The sequence below is a fragment of the Sphaerodactylus townsendi genome, linkage group LG04 (genome assembly GCF_021028975.2).
Source record: "Sphaerodactylus townsendi isolate TG3544 linkage group LG04, MPM_Stown_v2.3, whole genome shotgun sequence".
Classification (NCBI taxonomy): domain Eukaryota; kingdom Metazoa; phylum Chordata; class Lepidosauria; order Squamata; family Sphaerodactylidae; genus Sphaerodactylus; species Sphaerodactylus townsendi.
In genome coordinates, this window is record NC_059428.1 from 535,412 (window position 1) to 557,873 (window position 22,462).

Below are 22,462 nucleotides of genomic sequence, written 5' to 3' on the forward strand. Positions count from 1 at the left end.
TAATGTGTAATGATTTACAGGACAATTTGCATCCCTTTGAGCCGCAGTGAGCCCAAGACAGACTTCTGGAATCGAAATGCCCTGGATTGGCTGCTTAAACTTAGCCTGGCTTGAGGGGACTGTTTGTAAACAATCATATCTCATAATTGTATTGGGGTTGTTTTGTTTGTTGTTGCATCCAATGTGCTCCTTTGCTGCCTCTTGCTATGCGATCCGCATACAAGCTGCATTAAAGGCCGAAGTTCCACCTTGAGCCCAAATGAGGTAAAAGATCCTCTGATTTGCAGTAATATCCACCCAGGAGTCCGCCAGCCTCGGCTCCTATGCCAATCGGCTCCCTCCAGCCTCCAAATGCTCCCTGGCTCGTGCACCTTTTACCCCTACCCTGCGTCACGCTGCAACACTGAACCTGAATTTCAGTTAATTGTGCCCCCCTCAGGTTCCTTCAGGCACAATTAAAAAGGGATTTTGTGAGCAGCTGAAGAACTGGAAATTATGCTTTAAAGGAAATACAATACCAAAGAATGTAATATAGTAGTATTGTAGATGAATCTCTCCCTGCTCTTAGGTTAGGCTAATTACATTCCTTAACAAATTACCCGAGACAGGGGCCCAGCCCATAGGGCTGGTACTGTTAGATGTGGAAGATAGCCCTTTCAGCTATGCAGAGATAGCCATAAACCTGAATGTCCTAAACACCCCGTCCTGGCACCATGGCCTCTCAGGAACCCAGTGACCTTACTGTTGTTACAAGGAAGTACCATAAACATTGATAGCGGAGAAGCCAGGATGCAATAGATAGCTGTTCACATTTACTTGGGTTAGAGATCGCTTGGGAACTTGTACCAAATGTTTGGCGTGGGATAATTTGTTGCAGCCCCCTAAATCTTTGCAATGTATGTTGTCTGCTTTGATGTACCCTAAAGAGACCCTTTAAAACCCTGGACCTTTCACCGGTTGGGGCAGCTCTCATTTTAGGTGGGATCTGTGCTGGCTTAGAAATAAACTCTGCTTTTATTCTGAGTAAGACTTTGTCTGTGATTGGGAACCTTTGCCCCTCTTTCTTCCCTGTGGCTTGGGGAGAGTTCCATACCCTTGGCTGGAGTGGCTGCTTGAACTCTAGATAGAGAGGCAGCTCTGAAATTATATTCATAATAGCAATGAATTCCCTGAAGAAATCCTGAACCTTGCCAACAACCACATCTCAAAAAGGATATTGAAGAGATAGAAAAAGTGCAGAGAAGGGCAACGAGGATGATTGAGGGACTGGAGCACCTTCCTTATGAGGAAAGGCTGCAGCGTTTGGGACTCTTTAGTTTGGAGAGGAGACGTCTGAGGGGGGACATGATTGAAGTCTATAAAATTATGCATGGGGTAGAAAATGTTGACAGAGAGAAATTTTTCTCTCTTTCTCACAATACTAGAACCAGGGGGCATTCATTGAAAATACTGGGGGGAAGAATTAGAACTAATAAAAGGAAACACTTCTTCACGCAATGTGTGATTGGTGTTTGGAATATGCTGCCACAGGAGGTGGTGATGGCCACTAACCTGGATAGCTTTAAAAGGGGCTTGGACAGATTTATGGAGGAGAAGTCAATTTATGGCTACCAATCTTGATCCTCTTTGATCTGAGATTGCAAATGCCTTAACAGTCCAGGTGCTCGGGAGCAACAGCCGCAGAAGGCCATTGCTTTCACATCCTACATGTGAACTCCCAAAGGCACCTGGTGGGCCACTGCGAGTAGCAGAGAGCTGGACTAGATGGACTCTGGTCTGATCCAGCTGGCTTGTTCTTATGTTCTTTCTTATGTTCTTATGTTCCTGGTCACGGTGATGCCAGTCCAGATAGGGTTTCCGTTTCAGCCCCTTAAGCCAAAGGAGCAGGGAACCCTTTCTCCCTCAAGCCAGAGCAAGAGTGGAGAGGCAGACTTCCAGCTAATAGGCCACAGGTTAAAGAATAAAAGTTTTATTCACCAGCATAGGACTTGTCAGCACCAGGAGAGCTGCAACTCAACAGGCCCAAAACAGGAGATTAAGGGGCTTCAGCACAGGACATCAAAGCAAATGCCATATACATTTCAAAAGAGATTTAGGGTTGCAACAAATTATTCAGAGGCTCTCAAACATTCAGGATGTTCTTAAACAATGTAGACTATAAGTGTAAGATGCTCTGCTCATCTACATCCTGATTGCTACATTCCTGCATTGGTATCAGCATGTTTATGGTATGCTGTATACAAGCGATAAGTCCATTATGTTCCACAGAGTGGGTAAGAGGTGTCAGACATCTGGGTTGTTTACAGGAACACAGGGGTATTCAGGAGCTGTTATCTTCCTTGCTGCTGTGGGTAAATACATCTGTTTAAACAAAAAGGGGCTTCTCAGGGTCTGCCGGATATATGTAGATTTAGCATCTAAAGCTGTTAGCAAAGGAATGTGACCTGGAGTCTACGTGACATCTTCTTATAATTCAGTTTCTAGCTCTGGGGTACTGCTCACAACGGGATATTGTGCCCCCTACGTGACCAGATTAGTAACACCCTGGGACAGAGAGTACACCCCGCCCCCTCCCTAGGCAGATACGCCCCTGGGGGCCAGGAGCTGGGCAGGCCAGGTTGGGTTGTCTTTTGGCCTTTCCATGATCAGTGCCGCTTGAACTTTCCCTTTGGCTCCGGTTCCATTCCTACTGAGGAGGTTGTAAAATGTTCTGAGCAAACGACCAGTCAGTGAAGGAAGCTGGAGTGACACCAGCTGGCTGGGGAGTTTGGCATGCGCTGGGCAGGGGGTTGACCTCTAGACATGGTGCCTTTGGACCTGGCCACTGGATATCACTGCTCCTTGGCAGCAACAAGCCCTTTTCCTCAGCAGCTGTGGCCCTTCTTAGAGCAGTGTGCCCAGGCACTATTTTCCCACCTCACATCCAGATAGGTGGGTCAAATGCACTCAATGGGAGGCCACCAATTAAATAATTTATTGTAGAGCATGCATGTGCTCCTGTTCCATAGATAATACAGCCCAGGAACTCACCACTGTAATTGCTACAATGGGGAATTTAAAGGCAAAACCGGTTCATCTATCACACTTCCAAAGCTGGGGGGTAAAAAAAGAATTGTAGGGAGGGCTTCGAGACTTTTTTAAAAGTTCTCCTCGACCACTGCATGGATTGCCGTGAGCAGGTGCAGCAGGACTCCTCGGGAAACATTCTTAAAGTCCAGCAGTGCACCTCTGTGCCCACATATTAGCCCTGATTCCTAACAGCCACCAGTACTGAGATCCTCCCCCACCGTGGCCCATTGTGGTCCAATCCTGGTCCTCAGTAGGCAGACGGGGCACTTCCCTCCCCCCCACCACCCTTTTGCCTTCAACACAAGTTTCATAGAAAGAGGGCAGGCTGAGCTTCATTTAATTCCACCCCCCACCCCAGGCACTTGTTTATTATTAGTTACTATTTGTTATAAGTTAAAGTTTTGTGGGCTGGGTGAGGAGAGGAAAAGGCAGAGCCCCAGTGGTCAGTGGGCAGTTCTGCCGCTGGGTCTTCTGGCCAGGAAATATGGCCAACTTTGCCCCCCCCCCCCCCATCTGCCTCTATACCTGTTCTTTATGTGCCTGTTGAAAACAGGGGGAGAGAGAGACAGGACTCCCCTCCCCACCCCTGAAAGAATATTTTGCTGAATTTGATTCAAAAGCAGAGCAGCCCCCACCCCCGCAACAAAATCCTTTGGGAGAACTGCGGTCAGCTCAGCAGGGCACCTCCCTTCTCTGCCCCTCAGCAGGCTGAGCTCTCTGCTTTTCAGAGTCTGGAAACACTGCAGGGTAAGGAAGATGAGGAAGAAAGAAGATGGCTCTCTGCTCCTCTTGCTCAATGTTTTGCCCCAGGGAAGTATCAGCACTGAGAGGCCTGGTTCTCCAGGAAGTCCAGCTCTGGCTGGGCACCTTGGGTCAGTGGCCCCCACAGAGATCCTCTGACTGGCTCAGCAAGTTCAGTTCCCGGCTGTAGCGCGAGTTCCAGTCCCGTTCAAATACAGCCTCCAGCTGATGACGGACAGTTGGTTGGTCCCCAGCCTCCACCTGGCTCTGATTGACCACCAGAGCAGACCTGGCTGTGTGGACAAAGTAGTCCCCAGACCAGTTAGATGTGCCTGGGGGTGGGGGGGGGGGAGGAGAAGAAATATTAAGGGAGTGACATTGGGGAGGCCATGCCAGCCCGAGCAGAAGACCTGCCCCTGCTTGATTCAGTGTCTGAGGGTTTTTTGAAGCTGAACCAATGTCTTGAGCAATCTGGCTCTAACTAGCTGACCACCCCCTGCCCATCGGCCTTGCTACTTCTCTTCCAAAGCTCTTTCTGGTTTCCAGATCTTTGCTGAACTGTCGTTTTGGAAGCGGCGGTTCTACTAGCTGTTTGGGTCTCACTCTGGCCTCCCCACCTTCCCACTATGCCTCCCCCTTCCCTTCTCCACTCACAATAGGCCACTTCTGGCTTCATGAAGTTCCCCATATTCCCATAAACAGATCTCTTGTGGGGGGACGAACCCAGCCCTGCCCAACTGCTGGGCTCTCCTGTCACTCACCAATATACGCCACTTGGTCTGACACCATATACTTGTTGTGATTCACCCGGGCATAGGGGATCTTGGCTTGTGTCTCATTTGCTGGGACCACAAAGAGTCTCTGGAAGAGGAAAGCAGAGAAAGGGAACATTCAGAGGAGGCCTGGCATGCAGAGAAGGAACACGCAGGCAGCCTTTCAGGGCTTGCCGGTACAGAAAAAACAGCCTTTATTTGCCCTGCCCGCAAAAAAGTGAAGGAACCACACCTCTAAACAGCAGGGAGCCATTAGGGGAAAAGCTAGGTTCTGATTTTTAAGTATTCAGTGCATTGGTCCACCTTGCTTTTCCTCCAAGGAGCTCCAGGTGACATACAGGGCTCCCCCTTCATCCTTGTTATCCACACATCAACCCTGTAGGGGTGGTTAGGCTGAGAGATTGTGTATGGAAGAAAGGCAGAAAAGGGGAGAGCGTGTCCAGGTGGACTTAACTGTTAACAAGGCAGCTTCATTCACAAGAAACCTGTTTGCTGGAATTTGTGTGTGTGTTTAATTTGGTGCTATTTTGATGTAAAATCATTTTACCTTCAACTATGGGAGTTTGAAAACTTCATGGCTTCTCTCCTACCACTGGTAAAAGAGCCCCATCTACGGAGTGCTCAAAAGGAGACTTCTCTAGCAAAAGTCAAGCAGTCTGTCCTTTTCCATGGGGGCTACAAGAACCCTAGTCTCCGCTAGGAAAACAAAGGAGGCATCAAGTCCAAGATCTTTCCTAGTTCATTATTCTATCTAAGTAGTCATTATATAATTTAATGAATGATTTTCAATGTACTTATGGGAACCACTTGTCCCTTTCTGTCAGAACCTCCTTTTCCCATCCCCCAGTATTCAAACCAACCCGACACTTTCTCTACACTTTTTTTGTACCTCTTTCTCCCTTTTCAGTGATAGAGAAAAACAAAACAAGATTTACAATGAGATGAACTAAGGACTAATTTAAATAAGTGATTTAAGAAGATTAATATTTCTGCAATTGTTCTTGGAGTATATTAATATCCATTAAGTTGATAGATAAGAAGAGGGTAGGGGTGCTGTGTGGTTTCCGGGCTGTATGGCTGTGTTCTAGCAGCATTCTCTCCTGACGTTTCACCTGCATCTGTGGCTGGCATCTTCAGAGGATCTGATGTTGGGAAAGCAAGTGGAGTATATATCTGTTGGAGTGTCCAGGGTGGGTGGAGAAACCTTGTCTGTGAGTAACAAAGAAGGCAACCAGGTCAATAGTTGAGGGCATCTGAGTAGAAGTATGAGTAACAATGAAGACCCATGCTATAGTCTTCATTGTTACTCATACTTCTAAGGCTCTTCAACTATTTCAACCTGGTTACTCACGAACTGGGCCTCCACCCACCCTAGTTAGTCCACTGCCCCATCGAATCTCAGATGCCAACCACAGGCTCCCAGAGTAATCGAAGGAGAATGCTGCTAATTTACAATGCTCCCTCCCAGGCTACAACATGATATTCGGCCATTGAAAGCCCAACCCGACAAGAAGAGGGTAGTTTCGGGGTTGCTTGAGTCCTGGGGGATGGGAACTCTGGTCTGTGTGAATCTGCTGTGTGAAACCATTCTTCTGCTGCTTCCTGACTGCTAATCTCTCCTCTGCTTGGCTAGTGAAGGCCAAATAGTTTGGTCTGTAGTGCAGCTGTGTGATTGTATGGTGGGCGTGGGAGTTAATTAGGGGAGTGGAAGTAACCACCTTGAAATGATGTCTCATGACCCAGAAGGGACACAAAGATGGTCTCATATAAATGATTTTAGTTTAAAGATATTAGTCAACTAAAATGAATTGTATATGGAATACATTGGAATGTACCATTATTTTCTGTTATATGTTTGTTTGTTTGTCTCTTTTTAATCAATAAAATTTTAAAATTTGGAAAACAAAGGAGGCTTGATACGATGCACACAGGGTGCCAGGTGTAGGCAGGTGCCAGGGCACTGGATTTTTGTATTTCCCTGTTCAAATATACTTCTATCCATCGACAGGGAAAAGTCGAGCAACTTCTTTGAGTTCCTTAACTAAATTCAGTTCCACTTTCCAATTGCACAGCATCCCTTCAGGTTTCCAGCTGCAGCTGCCCTGCTGCACATTTCCCAGAGAACACGGGCACCCCGGAAGGAGTGCTTGAAGGTATTCTGAAAGCCAGAGAAGGCGATGGCAGCATCCTGAGGCTCTTGTTGGTCCTCTACCCAGCCTTGCCCTGGTTAGGAGGTGCCTGGGCACCCGGTCCTGCTGTTACAGCTCTGCTCTCTGGGTTGGCTTTGAATGGACAGCAGGGCCTTTGAGCACAACTGGCCCAGCCCTCCCCCAGTGAAACACAACGTCCTGGCCAATCCTCCCCCACCCTCCGCCCCATAGGGCCCTCACCACTTCCACGCTGCAGTGGGTGCGATTGTCCCGCATGGCTGCCAGTGACCGCAGGAAGGGAAACATGGTGGCCTTGGAGTGTTTCCAGCAGCCAACCAGGAGGCGGACACGGATTCTCCTCTCATAGGCCGCCTTCCGCAGGTGGTCATCGATCACTGGCCAGAACCTAAGGAAGACAAGCCAGAATATCCCTTGGATTGTCTCCAAGCACTGAACCCGGCCTGCCCTCTGGCCTTGGGCTGCTTCAGATGAGATGCCTGGGGGTAAGAGAAGGGCTATTTGCAGCCAAAGAAATTTGGAGGGGGGGGGGGATAAATCCAGACCCAACTTGAAAAACCAACTAGGACAGTGGTGGCGAACCTATGGCACTTCAGATATTCATGGACTACAATTCCCAGCAGTCCCTGCCAGCTTGGCTAATTGGCTGAGATGTATGATTGATGTCTGGTAAAATATATTAAGTATGCATTTTATTGCACTGGGCTTGACTCTTATCAATAGAAAACGATACAAAAAAATCCCAATAGAAAAGGTACATCAATATCTAACATGTAGCATATCACAAAATATACCACAAATAACCACATTATTTGTAGTACATTTTGTGATATTTTATGTGTTTTTAGAAATTGATGTATAGTTTCTATTGAGATTTTTATGTACAGTGGAACCTCGGTTTTCGTTGGTAATCCGTCCGAAAAGAATTGATGAAAACTGAAACCGATGAAAACTGAGGCAAACTTTTCCATAGGAATCAATGTAAATCCAATTAATCCATTCTAGGCACTCCAAAAAACATACCCAAAACACATAGTATTTAATGCTGAAAACAGTAACAAACAATAACATTAGGACCAGCTTCAGAGCCAGTGGACCAATGTCGCACCAGAAAGCTGTCCAAAGAGGTCTGTTTCTGACGCCTCTTTAAGATTTGTCTGAAATGGGGCAAGACGTTGTCATTAAACGTTGCAGACACGGCCTGCAACAGCTTTTTTCGGGTGATTTTTCTCCACAAACCCCCGCACTTGACTGCAAATCGAGGAAAACCGAGACAAATTTTTCACTGAAAAAATTGATGAAAACCGAAACTGATGAAAACTGAAGGCAATGAAAACCAAGGTTCCACTGTATAGTTTTCTATTGATAAGAGTCAAGCCCAGTACAGTAAAATGTATATTTTATGTACTTTAACAGACAGCTATCAGACTTCTCAGCATTTTTGGGTTCCTGGTAAGAATCCCATCCAGCAGGGGGTGGGATTGCATGGCCTTTGGCTCCATTAGGCACTCTATTGGGGCTCTTTTGTAGCCTGTCTCCTTATACTGAAGCTGGGATCTGGGGCTGCCCCATAAGCAGTGCCTCAGTGACACAGAATCTAGTTTTGTGGTTCTTCTGCAAAAGCAATACCCAGTCACCCGTCAGCTCTGGGAAATTCCTTGAAAAGGGGGAACTAGAGAAGCAGGGGTGTGTGCTCCATCTTGGCTGCTGGAATATCTTTTTCCTGGGAGCCATGTCATCAGCCAAGCGAGCTAAATGGAGATACTCAAGACAGGAGCAGCGTACCTGACTGCCACATGCTGGGGAAGGGCATCTCCATCACACCCTCCTCACAAGCCCCCCAGCTCCTGGGCAAAAGGCAGTCCCTCATATCCTCGCAAGTTTTACTGCTGGTGGAAAAGAGGCAGGGGCAGGGTTGAACACTGGAGGCAGGCGGGCTCAAAGGGGTGCAGCACGCTACCTGCAAGCCAGTGATTACCTCCTGCCATGCGAGAACTCCATGATGGGCAAGTAGCTCATCACAGCCACGTAGACAAACTTCTGGGCCCTGTCGATGACGCTCAGCAAAGCCTCGAGGTCTCCAGTCCGCCCCGTGGCGCACAGAGCTGGGGGAGAGCTCTGGAGGCAGCATAAATGAAAGAGAAGAGACCAAAGATTAGGTGTAGGCACATTTGTTCAAGGACTATTGCCTCGGGCACAGCAAGGAAGCACTGGTCCAGCCCCCTCACCCCTCACCTCTGTATGCAGTATCCTAATTTGGGGTCTGCAACCTGCAGCTCTGAAACCACATGCAGCTGTTTTGCCACGTAACAGTGGCTCTCCACCCAAGCAGACAGCTGGTCAGGCAGAGCAGCGCAGGAGGCACAGCCTGGTCTGGAGGCTGATTGCCTGGGGAGGCTGCGTGGTCAGGCAGGAGGAACAGTCCGAGAGCTGCAGCCCCAACCAGCTGCTTGGCTCTGTCTCTAGGGACCCTGTGGACTGCAGCCATGACAGCTGGCTGTCCTTCTGGTCCCACACTCCAGCTCTGAGCCAGTTCTGAGTCAGCACACAGTCATCGGACCCTCCATTCCTTCTGGGAGTGTCCAGCAAAACCCCTGCAAACCCAGGTTGCCTGGAGAGCTTTGGCAGAACAATAAATGAGGATGTCCAGGCCAAGGGGAAGATGGCCAGTGAGACGGGGGGAGAAGTGGGCAGCTGGCGAGAAAGGAGAGCTCAGTGGCTGGAGCTGCTGTGGGACACAGGGAGGATGGGGAGGCATCTGCTGGGCAGAATGGTGGTCGGCGAAGAAGACGAAGACGGAGGAGGAGGAGGTCACCCAGCAGGCATGTGTCGGAGTGCACCGGCTAATCAGGTTCACCAGATAGGCCTCCACAGCTCAAGCAGCAGAGCAGGGAATCAAACCCGGTTCTCCAGATTAGAGTGTACCTGCTCTTAACTACTACATCACGCTGGATAATCTTGTTGAGGCAGAAGCTGCAGGGGAAAGAACTAAACTTGAGGTGTAAAGGGGGTTGGGGCTTGAGGAAAGTACAAAGGTATTTATCCTCTGGGAAGGCATTTATTACTTTTCCCCTTGTCATTTTCAAGGCATGCAGGCAAATGGGATTGGCAACATTTAAGAAAAGCCTAACTGGGTCAGGTCAAGGTCCATCTATATTTGGGAATCCCATATTTGCAAGGTTAAATGCACCAGCCTTCCCTTGCAACGTTCTCCAGTAATTGATGCTCAGAGGTGTAGTACCACTGAACCTGGAGGCTCTGTTTAGCTGACACGGCCAAAAACATCCCTCCCCATGAGCTTATCACAAAATCATAGAATTGTAAGAGACCCCCAAAGGCCATCAAGTCCAACACGCTGCCAGGCAGGAACACACAATCAAAGCACTCCTGACAGATGGCCATCCAGCCTCTCTTTACAAACCTCCAAGGAAGGTTTTTTTCAAAAGCTTGTCTAACTCCTTTTCAAAGTCATCTGTGTTTATGATAATCAGTGTGTTTTGTGCTGGTGAATTTCTTTATTGTGTGCTGTATTAAAAACGTCATTGCCCAGACTATCTTGACTGTACTGCTGGTTGGATAGTCTGACATTATTATTGCCTGCAGGCTATTCATAAATACAACAAAACATGGGATTATTGTAATGGAAATGCAAAGTTAAAGTATCTAACAAACAAACAGTCCACTGCAGAGTAAAGTAATATGTGGTAAAACATTAATTAATGCTTAATTAGACCTAATATGTTGATAGGCGAATTTAGACTCATTTGACGGCATTACCTTCATTATGAGGTTCAAATACGTTTTGTGGTTCCAGACAGGTTTTTTTTCTTGGTGTGTTTGTAAAAATGACTCTTTTGATCGTAAAGGCTGCCAACCCCCACCCTAGTTTGTGGCGCTCCAGACAATGGAGCCCAGAAAAAAGGCATCAGCCAAAATGAACAGATCTGGGAGCCGACAGAGTGTTCTCTTCACACATGGCCTCTTCCCTGGATCCGGGCCACCATGCTGGGCTTCCTATCATAATAGCATGAGGCAAAGGGAGGTTTTAAGAGAGGAGGCGAGCCAAGCTTTCAGGGGAGAGCCTGATCAGGTGACACAGGATTGCCAAAGCCCCACCAAGGGTCACTAGAGAAGAGAGCCTGCCTGCACTGCACCAGGGGCCAACTCACCGACAGGTACACCGCAGCATCCGTGCCGTTCAGTTTCAGGCCCAGGGGTGCCTCCTTGTTGTAGGGGGTGGAGAAGTTGGCAGGCCACGGGGAGGGGATGGTGGCGTTAGGCCATCCGAGGGCCCAATATACTTCAAACAGCTTGCCCAAGTCCTGGGCCAGGCAGCTGCAGTTGTAGACAGCTATGCCCAGCTCCTTCACCTGAAGAACAAGTGGAAGACATCACTGCAGCCAGCAGAGAGTACGTGGCCACCTCACGGAGCCATCCCACGAGGTCCCAGAGGCACAGCCGAGCTCCCTGCAACCCCTTGTAGGAGCACTCAGGCTCCTAGGCCGGAAGGACATGCCACCTGTGTGAGGGCTCGCCAGTCCATGTTTGCACTCCCGAGGTAGATGTGCATCTGGTCCACAATCCAGAATTTGGTGTGAAGGACTCCAGACGTCAGCTTTGGAAGATCTACTATGTGAACCTGAGCTCCTGGAAGAATGCAGAGGGGGTCAGCCGTTGAGCTCTGGCTAGCACTGGGCACCAGTCTCCAACTCACCCTCCTGTTGGCAGCAGGGGCCCCTTTCAGGGTGCACGTGCACCTCCCTGTGGAGATGGCAAAAGGGGTTTGAGACCCAGCGAGCCTTTGCCTGAACTCACCGCTCTGTTCAAGAGACCAGAGGTCCATGCTGGGCAGGCTGGTGGAAGGGGGATTGACAGCAATCCGTGTAGTGATGCCTCTCTTGGATAGTTTCAGCAACTCTGCCAGGATTTCTTCCCCCTGGTTTTAAAACAAGGATTCAAAGGGGGGCTAAGATCCACAAGAGGCAGAAGAAGTGACCCTCCATACACGGCCGTCCTGCACGTCTGGAGAAAGTGACTGTGGTGCCCCCATGAGGCAAGACTTTTGCCCTGCCGCTGGGGCTCAGCCTGCTTTCCGCTGGCACTGCAGGAGGAGGCAACCAGGGTGGATGCCAGCCAGCTTCTTCACCCCCTGAACTGTTGCCTCTGTTGGCTGGGTCCAAGGCAGCCCCCCCCCCCCCCGGGATACTCTGAAGCCCTGTGGGGCTTTTGACACCCAACTGGGGACAGCACAAGGAGATTTTTCACTGCCCCAGGACCTAGCAGGGGGGTGATGCAACCTGGGGCAGCAATTTGCCAGGAAGCAGCCCCACTGCTCCTGTGTGGAAGGTATGCTAGGGCCATTTCATTCAACCTGAAAGAGGAACACCCTCTTTCCACTGGGGGCGGGGGGGGGGCGGGCATCTTGTTCATGTGAACTGCAGACCCAAAAGACTCTTCATAACTAACGCCTTTTGGCTGGAAGGCCCACACAGTCTGCCCAAGGATAGTGTACAGTTGTTTGGAGGTGTCTCCCACCCAATCCGTGTTCAGACTGGAAGGTCAGGCCCCACTGAGCTGGACTGGCTGCTGCTTGGGGGCGAATGGCCAACAAGCATTCTGGGAGCGCCCAGGCCAGTCTGCCGCTGCACACAAAACCGCTCTTGATTTCATTCTGGATTTCCTCCTCTTTGTTGCTTTTTTAACAAATCCAACCAACGCTGTCTAATATGCTTTGACCACAGTGGCTTTCAGCTGTTACCACCATGAAAGAATTAGATCTTCTAGATTTGGAAAAATACCGTTTCACTGCTGTGACATGGCTTCTGAATTTTATCAAAGTCTTTACTATCCAGATGCCAAACCAATGGATGTTCCCCTTTCCTCTCTCAAAGGGCCCTTTGACAGGCTCCGAGGCTGAAGGGGGCTTTGAGACTGTGCACTTACATGCTTGTTTGCAAGAGGATCTTCTGATGGTGCTGAGCTCGTGGGGGCAAATCCAGTGGTTTAAGGCCCAAGAGCTGCTTTGCCACCATCCCCTTCATCCACAAATGTTGCTTTGCAGGTGAGAAGGCTGCTGGCATAGTTGTCAAACTCGCAACCCTCCAAATGTTATGGACTACAGTTCCCATCATCCCCTGTGAGCATCACGCTGGCAAGGGATGATGGGAACTGTGGTCCATAACATCTGGAGGGCCGTGAGTTTGACACCTGTGTGGCGTAGAGCTTCCCTTTGGGATTTCCAGCCCGGGGCTTCTTCCTTCCCAATACAACAACCAGCCAACCCCCACACCTGGCAGGAAACATCCCTGGAGAAGAGGCTCTGACAATTTACCTGGATGGCCGAGGGATCCCAAGTATGTGTGTCTTTGTTTTGGAGGGACCAGTAGAAAGATGCAATGTTCACAGTGCTTCTGGCATTAGCCAGAAGATTCCACCAGGCCTCAAAGGTGGAGGGACTAGTGGTGCTGTTATCCTCATACACCAGCCCTTCGGGGATGCTTTCCACCAGCATGATCCTAAAGAGAGGAAGGGCCTCTGAATGAAGTGGGTGGAGTGGTAGCTCCCTCCGGAGGTACAGAGGACCCTGCCACCCCAAGCCCCACATTGCCTACCCAACTTGTTCCATCAGTCCCTCCCCAGGGTATTCTGTGCCCCCCCTCCCCGCCGCTCTCAGGTCATGCCAGAGTTTCTCATCCAGCACCAGAGAGCCTTGCTCCAGACTGCCAGTGCTCATTTTATCTGATGGGGGCACAATGGGCTTCTGCTTCAGTGGGAAGGAATTGGCTGACTGGCCAGCTTCTGTTGTCAGGAGTTAATTTTGATTTCCACCCAGGAGGACACGGGAGCTCCACCGGGCAAAAGCTACAATATCTGAAAGCCAGAGGGAGCCAAGTAGGAGGCCAGCTCTCACCTGCAGGGATCAGTGCAAGTGTCATCCAGGTAGGAAGAAGTCATCACATTTCCTCCTTGAGTTGAACCATGGAAGGGGAGGAGGGAGGTGCAAACCAGGAGGGCAGCCACCAGCAGGGTTCCCATTATGGCCATCACCAAGATGCAGCGGAAGCCCTGAGAGGGGGGAAGGAGAGGTGGAGAAGGCTCAACCCCAGAAGCCCCCCTCAGGCATCGGGCGCCCTCCCCCCCTTCCTTCCCTGCTGGGATGGTGAGATCCCCAGTCGGTGCCAGGGGCGATGCCAGAGAACTTTTGGGGGTTTCTTCTTGAACACTTTTTATTGTCATTATTTAGAAAGTAAAATACCACCAAAGATCAGTCCCATCCTCAGGAGGATAGAAGAAGAGGAGAAGAGTTTGAATTTATATCCCCCCTTTCTCTCCTGCAGGAGACTCAAAGGGGCTTACAATCTCGTTGCCCTTCCCCCTCACAACAGACACCCTGTGAGGTGGGTGGGGCTGAGAGAGCTCCAAGAAGCTGTGACTAGCCCAAGGTCACCCAGCTGGCGTGTGTGGGAGTGCACAGGCTAATCTAGTTCCCCAGATAAGCCTCCACAGCTCAGGCAACAGAGCTGGGAATCAAACCCGGTTCCTCCAGATTAGAGTGCACCTGCTCTTAGCCACTATGCCACTGCTGCTCCTGGAGCATTCCCACCATTCTCACCCACATAAGGTGCCCCACTGAAGTGGGATGCCTGGAATCATCAAATCATGTCACATTTTCTGTTGCAGCAACACCCTGAACCAACAGCGTCTTCTCAGCTGGCTCAGCAGCAACCAGAAGGTTCTGCAAAGGAAACTAACCTGAAGAGGGGGCAGCCGGGCAGCAGGGCCCTGCTCTTCCTCAGTGCTCTGCAGGATCTTCAGCTGGAAGGAAGGAGCAAGAAATCAAAGAAGTCCCAGTCCAGCAGCACAGCCTGCTCTACTGATAGCCTATGGTGTTGCCTGTCAGAGCATGACTTCAGGGACCTGTGAAGGAACACTGAAAGGGCTGCTGAATTGTGTGGACTCTGACCTAGGCCTGGAGTGACTGACCTCAGCAAAACAGTGCATAAAAACTCCATCTTGCAAAATGCTACTTCAAAGTTAGGAATGAGGCAGCAGCCAGGATGGGTTAGAAGTCCACTTTAGCTTGCCTAGAAAGCTAGATGGTAGGTATTCATAAATTATTTTATTATAACAAGGCCCGAAGGAATAGCAGTTTTTTTTCCTGTTTACTGGCATTTTGTCCTTTACACATACCTATGGTATGTATAAATACTATACGGGTAGTAAATATGGCTTATGGGTGCTCAACTCTGGTTGTACCCATATCAAAAGAGGTTTGAAGTATGGATGGCCCTTTTTGGCCTAGGCCCCAGGCAATAGCTCAGTGGGGAGTTGCAGGCCCCTCCTGCACATCAAGGATACTTGAGGAACATAAAATATTCAGATAGACCACAAACTAGACTTTTCCTCCTCCAGGATAAGAGACAAGCCAAAATACCAGCTTATTGCTATATGACCTGACAGGGAAGAGTTTTATTTTCAACTGTATTGGAATGTTGCCCCTGGTCTCATCAGCCAGGCAAAATCTCCACCCCTAATACCCGCTGAAGCCCCCATTTTCCGGTCAGGGACGTATGAAATCATCTGAAGGGGGCTTCACCTATTATCCTATGTAAACGGTTAGCTAAAAATGATTCAATCAATAATGGTTTGTGATTGACATGTATCTGACCATATAACCTCTGAACTTTGAGTATAATGTTGCCCTGCCTTTGGTCAGTTGCCTATTTTAACTGCAGCTCAAAATAAACATTTCTACACCTGTCACTCCTGGCACTGGACTGACTGGGCTTTGCGCAGCACCAGGTCCTGCTTCTGGACCATCAAATCGGTAGAACAGGAGCATACAGAGGCAAGGAAAAAATTGACTATGAAGAGTTAATTCTCACAAAGCCTCTGTGTGTGTGTGTGTGTGTGTGTGTGTGTGTGTGTGGTGTGTGTGGGAGGGAGGGAGGGAGGGAGGGAGGGAGGCCTTTTGAACAGAGTCAGAGCTGCTGACAGGATTGTGAGACTGGAATTCTTGGAACTGGAGCGTTCAGACATGTTTAATGTCTGTGTATAGACTATGGTGTTGGAAGGAAAAGAGTTTTTTGGGGAAAGGACCCTGCTCTAGCCAAAGAGGGAATAAACTTCTAGGGTAAGAAGAATTTCCAGTCCAAGTTTTAGAAACAGAACTAGTTCATCTCCTGACCTTTGTGCTTAGACAGAGGGAGCTGGTTGAGCGGCAGAGATGGTCCAGTCTCTAGCCAAGAGAGGAATTTAAACTTCAAGTGGGAGAAGAATTCCCATTCCTTAGTTCTGAGGTAGATTTAGTACAAAAGTCCTGAAATGATCCTATAGTTTGTGGAAGTCTGAAGAGAAAAGAGGAGCTGAGTGACTATTCCATTTGTTCCAGATTTGGGGCACCAGAGTTTACACAGGAACCTCTGAGTGCAAGTCTAAGCTGTATAACATTCAGAAGTCTATTTCATTTCAAAGAATTTATAAATCTGTAACAAACTGAAATCTTGTCAAACAGCCAAATACCATCTGAATTATCACAATATTTGTATGCAAGTCTGCTTCTTTCCTTCTTGCTGAATTTCTCTTTGCCATGATCTGATTCCTCTGTGGAGTTTAATACAATGTATTGTCAAAGGCTTTCACAGGCAGATTCAACTGGTTGTGGTGGGTTTTCCGGGCTGTGTGGCCGTGGTCTGGTGAAGCAACCTGGGCAGTATTGGAATGGTCATTTCCAGGGCATGGGTGGGTTCAGAAGTGGGCTTGGAAGCCAATTTGAGCTTTTTTCCCTGTCAAAACAGGACTCCTGAGCTGTCCCACTGCCCTGCCGTTCTCATTCCTTTCTGAAATTGTCATTCTGAAAATTTCTGTTTTACGCATTTTGGGAACTGATAGCTTCGGGGTAGCCTTCCTGACCTCCTCAGGCAGGCACTTCCACAAGGTGTGGAGGGACCACTACGGTGAACATGTGTGGACAGGAAGCTGTTATGGCCGAGCACAGAAGAAGAGGCCCTCCCCCATCTGGGGGGGGGGGGCAGGCCATGAAAGGCTTTGTGGGTTGAGGAGAAGCTGCCTGACTTGCACAGAGGAGTCCTCATCCATGGCACGTACTGGCTTCCCGCAGGGCACAACCAATGCCTGATCTCTGACTTTTGAGCTGCCGTACAGGTTGGGCCTCCAAATATGAGTATTGTTATCATATCCAGGGTGGGCGGAGGTCACGGAGAGAATGTCACACAGATCCATCGCCCCTCTACCCATCAGCAGGAATGTTCCCTAATTATTCTGTAATTCACTTCTGATCACTGCTCTTGTCGACTTTACTGTATATAATCTTCCAGCAGAGGGGGAAAGGTGGTATTCAATATCGCCTCCTTGAATCTCACTAAATGTATAATTGAACTAGTTTAAGAAACTGAGCCCACCCGCCCCAGCTCTTCTCTGCTGTGTTTGATGTCAGAGGATTTTCCAAGTTCAGCCATAAAACATTAGAACTGTATTAAACTCATTGGGGTGGGTTTTCCAGGCTGTGTGGCCGTGGTCTGGTGGATCTTGTTCCTAACGTTTCTCCTGCATCTGTGGCTGGCATCTTCAGAAGTGTATCACAGAGGGAAGTCTGTTTCACACTGTGTCCAGTGAGAAGGGAATGTTTTAGAGGAGTATAAATTGTCATGTCCCCAGGTGGGGAACCAATTAGTAAGTGTTTGGGTGGAACTTGCTATGCAAAGGTGTGGTTGATAGTATAGTATTGCGGGTGGGGGTTTTCAGTCCAGGGAGTTATTCACATTTGCATTCCCTGCAGCAGCAGCAGTATTGGTGAATGCAAATCCGGTGTTTGAGTGGAGTCCATTGTCCATGAACTTAGAATGCCCCTGGCTTTTGCTTCTGGTGTTTTTAAGTACTGGTAGCCAAGCTTTGTTAATTCTCAGAGTCTCTTCTTTCTTGTTGAAGTTGTCTTGGTGTTTGTGAATTTCAATGGCCTCCCTGTGCAGTCTGACATAGTAACCTTCTGAATTGTCCAGAATTTCATAGTTTTCAAATAAAATGTTATGTCCAGTTTTGTTTAAGACATGTTCTGCAACTGCAGATTTTTCAGGATGGTTAAGCCGACAGTGTCTTTCGTGCTCCTTAATACGAGTCTGAATGCTGCGTTTTGTGGTTCCTATGTAGACCTTTCCACAGCTGCAGGGTATGCGATAGACTCCTGCAGAAGTTAGGGGGTCTCTCTTGTCCTTTGCTGAGTGTAGCATCCGAACACGATCTGTCAGAATTTTGATTATACTCCTTTTCTGTTGCGGATGGTTGGAGCAGCAGTTCCTCCTTGCCATGGCTCCAGATTGTAAAAGTGTCATCCACAAATCAAAACCAAAACTGTGATGTCGTCTGGAAAAATCTGGCCGATGAGTGTGTCCAATGTGGCTTTGTAACTGTGAAGTCAAAAATTTTGCCAGTACATATGTGGGGGAACCAATCACACTCACAATAGGTCTGAGTGGGATGGAGTCCTTGTGGATTTTTGGCTTCACAGTTACAACACATGTTAAAAACTCAGACCACTTCATTGAAAAAATTAGCAATCTCCATCTCAACCCAGACTTATCAGCTTCGATGTTGTCTCACTGTCCACCAATGTTCCAGTGAAAGACATACTCGCACTGATCAGCCAGATTTTTCCAGACGACATGACAGCTTTGTTCCAACACTGCCTAACAACCAGCTACTTCCAATGGGACAATGATTACTATGAGCAGACCGATGGCGTAGCCATGGGAAGCCCCCTCAGCCCGGCGATAGCCAATTTTTACATGGAACATTTTGAGAAACAAGCCCTCGAAACAGCACCCAGGAAACCCGCAACTTGGTTCCGATTTGTGGATGACACTTTTACAATCTGGAGCCATGGTGAGGAGGAACTGCTGAACTTTCTGGACCACCTTAACACATCCACCCAAACATCCAATTTACCATGGAAACTGAAAAAGAAGGGAATCTGCCTTTTCTAGATGTCTTGGTCTTTCACAGACCCAACCATCAACTGGGCCACACAATATACAGGAAACCGACCCACACAGACCAGTATAAAAACTCCAACCAACATCCACAACAGAAAAGGGGTATAATCAAAACTCTGACAGATCGTGCAAAACAAATTTGTGAACCTCACCTCCTCCCTGATGAAATCAATCATCTAGACTGGGCTCTGCAGGCTAATGGCTACTCCACAACGGAAATCAGAAGAGCTTTAAAACCAAGAGAAACTCAGAGGACTGAGGAGAAACAGCCCACCACAGGAAAAATATTTCTACCATACATCAAGGGAATCACATATTAAATAGGGAAACTGATGAAAAAACATAACCTACAAACCATCTTCAAACCTACCAGGAAAATACAGCAGATTGGCTTCCAAGCCCACTTCTGATCCCCCCACGCCCCGGAAATGACCATACTGTCCAGGTTGCTTAACCACCTCCAAAATGGCCACTGAGAGCTCACTGGGCCATTGTTTAATTCCCCACTGGTAGGGGACTTCCTTCAAGTTCACAGAGAAATCCCCTGTCTGTTCCTGGCTCCACTTCATGGATCTGTTGATCATATACTGTATGGCATGGTTTAGATGTAGCTCCACAATCCGAGTGTAGTCTACTTCAATGTTTATTGTCCGTACCACTTTGCTTTTATGGCATCGCCTTCTACCTTTAAGTCACTTTCTGCATAGCATTATGTGCCTTAGGAAAGGGTTTTTGTTTGCATTTTCTCCATTTCTAATCCTAATCCTGCTGCAGTTTTGTTCTTTACATTTTGTAATCCACTACGAATCTGAATGAGGTCGTTTGGGATTACCTGCTGGTATGTTCCACAGGTCTTCATTTATTCTGGAATGTTGGGGCCACAGAGGCAGGATGAGCCACCAGACCAGAGAACCTGCAAAGGACAAAGTGGCTGCGTCTTTGCTCCTTCTTTGCAGGGCCTGTGGGATCTGCACACTGCCCAAGAAAAAGAGCACCCTCTGCAGCAAGCCCCTCCCCCTGTGCCCCACTGCGAGGGATGCTGTTCTTGGGACTTTTGAGGAGTGCCGCACTCTGGGCAGCAGCACCAACCGGGGCCAGGATGCCGCCTGCCTCTTTGCATTCCAAAGGATGGGCCTGCGCTGCCAGTTGGGGTGGGGGATTTGCTCCTCCAAGGATTGTAACGCAGGTTGGGAACTGGATAAAGCTTCCCTCTGTGGATTTAAACTGACCCCCACATTCTGCTTGTCTCACAGGCTGTTGAGAACAGCTGCATTCCTGGGGGGGGGTGTCTCCTCCTTCCCTGCCCCATGCCAGCCAGCTGAGGTACAGGCCACAGGGGCTATTGGGGTCACTGGCTGGAAGTCCAGCTGTGGCAACTGAACTGATCAACTGGACCCAGTTCCTTCACCCAGTGGAAACCTTGCCCAGCCTCCAAGCTGGTTTGGCTCACAGTGGGAGGAAGGATTCAAAAGTCTTACACTGAAAAAACACCTTCCATCCACCACTTGCATCAAGATTTGACTATGTGAAGCAACAAAATCCACTTGCAAATAGTCTCTGAAAGGGCATTATTCAGCATGTGCTATAGTGCTCTGTTCTGTGGGAACTTCCCAAGAGCAGGGCTGCAGTTGTGGAAATAGGACTTCCCATCACAGCCTGGGGCCTTCCCCTTTGAACTGCTCTGTAACATCCAGCCAAAGAGGGAAAACATGAACACCCCGTTCTGTGTTCCTTCGAGAGGATCCTTTCAGCTCCCAAAGCCTTCGGAGTGACTTGGATTCAGCTTCCTTCCTTTTTGAGTCAGAAGGTGACTCACAGGACAGCCTTCCAGAAGCCTGAAGGGCCCTCCTCCCAGACTGGCTCTTTGAAATCCAAAGCTCTTCAGCCATTTACTGGTTTCTCCATTTCTGGTCCATCCCCATCCCTGAGCCCTTCAGGGGGTAGAGCGGTATACTAAGTTAAATTGATAACAATAAGAAGAAGAATCCCAGCCAGTGAAGGAGGGGGTTCAAATTTGCCTCCTTGGATTGTTAGCCAGTAAGGATATCCAGGGTGCTGTCACCCCACCCCCCACCCATCAGCTTTTGCTCTGTCCTCCTTCCACCCATGTCAGTTTTCTCTTTGTGACCCACAAATAAATGTTCTAAAAATGAAAGGTCTGCTTTCTTCTGGGGAATACGGGAATGCCAGCAGCGTGCGATTCCTTCCTGGTTTACCTCTCTTCTTGTTGGGAGACAGGCCACAGGCAGATATGTTTTTTAAATGGGAGTCCCCAAAAGAGCTGCAGATCCTCAGTGGTGTGATCACGTGGTGGTTCCCTCTGCTGCCCAGTTCAATATAGCCAAGGACCCTAACAGCTGGGATCAGTCCTGAACTGGGTCCTCATGAGCCCCTTTGCCAAAGTCTCTCCCAGCCCTTCCAAATAAGTAGCCCAGACCTGTTTATGGGCCGAGAAGCCTTCTTTGCAAAGAAGAGTGGCCTCGCACGGGGGTCGCAGCGGGGCTGAGCAGGAAGCTGACCTGGCGAAGCCTGCTGATGGGCATCCGCTGAGATTCCCACTGTCCTCTGAGGGCTCTTTCTTTGCCACTGGTTTCCCAGGCCAGGCCTTCATCCACTCCTGCCTGCGCCCACTGAGGAAAAGGGGTGCTGCTGCTCTCCTGGCCCTCAGGGAGGAATAGTGGAAGACCCAGGGACGCCAGCAAGCCCCCATGCCACAACCGGGCGCAACACAAGAGGTGCCGAGCTCCCACCCCTTGAATCAGACCCTGCCCTGGCCCATGGAAGTCAGGGCTGTCTACTCCGGAGTCAGTCGTGGCTCTCCAAGGTCTTTTCACCTGCAGATGTCATGGATTGAAGCTGCAACGTCTACTGAGGCCACACCCTCTCCCCCAACACTGCTCTTTTCCTCCCCCACCCTCATTCCTGGCCAGCCCCCCAAGAGTCCCTCCCTTCCTTCCAGCAGGGCCGGACCCCCCCCCGACCACTGCTTTTCCTCTCACCCGCTGAGAAGGTGGCCCTAATGGGATTCCTGCTGGCCACTCTGGCGACGGCGCTCCCGAGCCGGGGCTCTACGAGGCGTTCCCGGGATTAGACGTCTCACGAGGCCCGGCTCGGCGCACCTGCAGGGCTCTGCGGAACCGACCTGCAAGGGCCCCGCCCCCGCCCCCGCCCCCCGGGGCGGGCTGGAAGGGGCCGAGCGGCCTCCCGGGCACGCCCACACGGGGCTCCGCCCACCGCCACAGCGCCGGTGCTTCTTCCGCCCCGGCTGGGCTGCTTCCCCGGCGTAGCACCGGTAGTCTGGCCCCCGCTCGGCCTTCGGGCTGGTCGAGTCCGGGCCCCGATCCGGCCGCCCCTCGTAGTTGTGCGCGGCGTCTCCCCCCTCGGCTGCGCTCCTGCGGACGCGGACCCAGGCGCCCGGGGCCACGACGACGGGGCCTGCTGGCCGCTGAGTGACCGCGTGCAAAGCGCCGGGCCGACCCCTCGGGAGGAAGAGGAGAGCACTGCCGACGGCGCGGCTGGTCCTACCCGGGAGGCTTGTGGGGCTCCCCCGGCCCTGTCCGTGGAGAGCGGAGCGCAGATACTGAGGCGAAAACATTCGCGGGGGAGGGTCGTGCCGGCAATACCCCCGCCTCTGCGTCCCCCTCGCCCGGGGAGAGGGGCAGGGCGTCCCGGGGTCCGTGGCGGCCCTCCAGCCAACCCACCA

General features: G+C 49.9%; 1 protein-coding gene across 3 annotated transcripts; it reads right to left on the bottom strand.

Moving 5' to 3' along the window:
• Positions 1-2,950: 2,950 nt before the first annotated feature.
• On the bottom strand, positions 2,951-21,923 carry PLD3 (phospholipase D family member 3). Of its 3 annotated transcripts, XM_048495280.1 has the most exons (12): positions 21,759-21,923; positions 19,592-19,672; positions 14,504-14,566; positions 13,662-13,816; positions 13,083-13,266; positions 11,567-11,687; positions 11,271-11,398; positions 10,921-11,121; positions 8,730-8,869; positions 6,974-7,139; positions 4,572-4,671; positions 2,951-4,142 (listed from the first exon to the last, which is right to left on the bottom strand). In XM_048495280.1, exons 2-12 carry the CDS (start codon positions 19,616-19,618, stop codon positions 3,943-3,945), a joined length of 1,485 nt encoding a protein of 494 aa, XP_048351237.1. In that variant the 5' UTR covers positions 19,619-19,672; positions 21,759-21,923; the 3' UTR covers positions 2,951-3,942. The 3 variants fall into 3 exon arrangements, with proteins under 3 accessions (XP_048351237.1, XP_048351238.1, XP_048351239.1); XM_048495281.1 differs by lacking the exon at positions 19,592-19,672; XM_048495282.1 differs by lacking the exons at positions 11,271-11,398; positions 11,567-11,687.
• Positions 21,924-22,462: the final 539 nt, after the last annotated feature.

What these genes read in the sequence shown, in the direction of transcription:
- PLD3 (XM_048495280.1), bottom strand. Translation starts at nt 19,618, where the DNA reads ATGAAGACCTGTGGAACATACCAGCAG. An exon ending in ACTGGCGAGCCCTCACACAG is followed by an intron (nt 11,122 to 11,270) that starts GTGGCATGTCCT and finishes CTTGTTCTTCAG; the next exon opens with GTGAAGGAGCTGGGCATAGC. An exon ending in AGACCAAGTGGCGTATATTG is followed by an intron (nt 4,143 to 4,571) that starts GTGAGTGACAGG and finishes CCCCACCCCCAG; the next exon opens with GCACATCTAACTGGTCTGGG.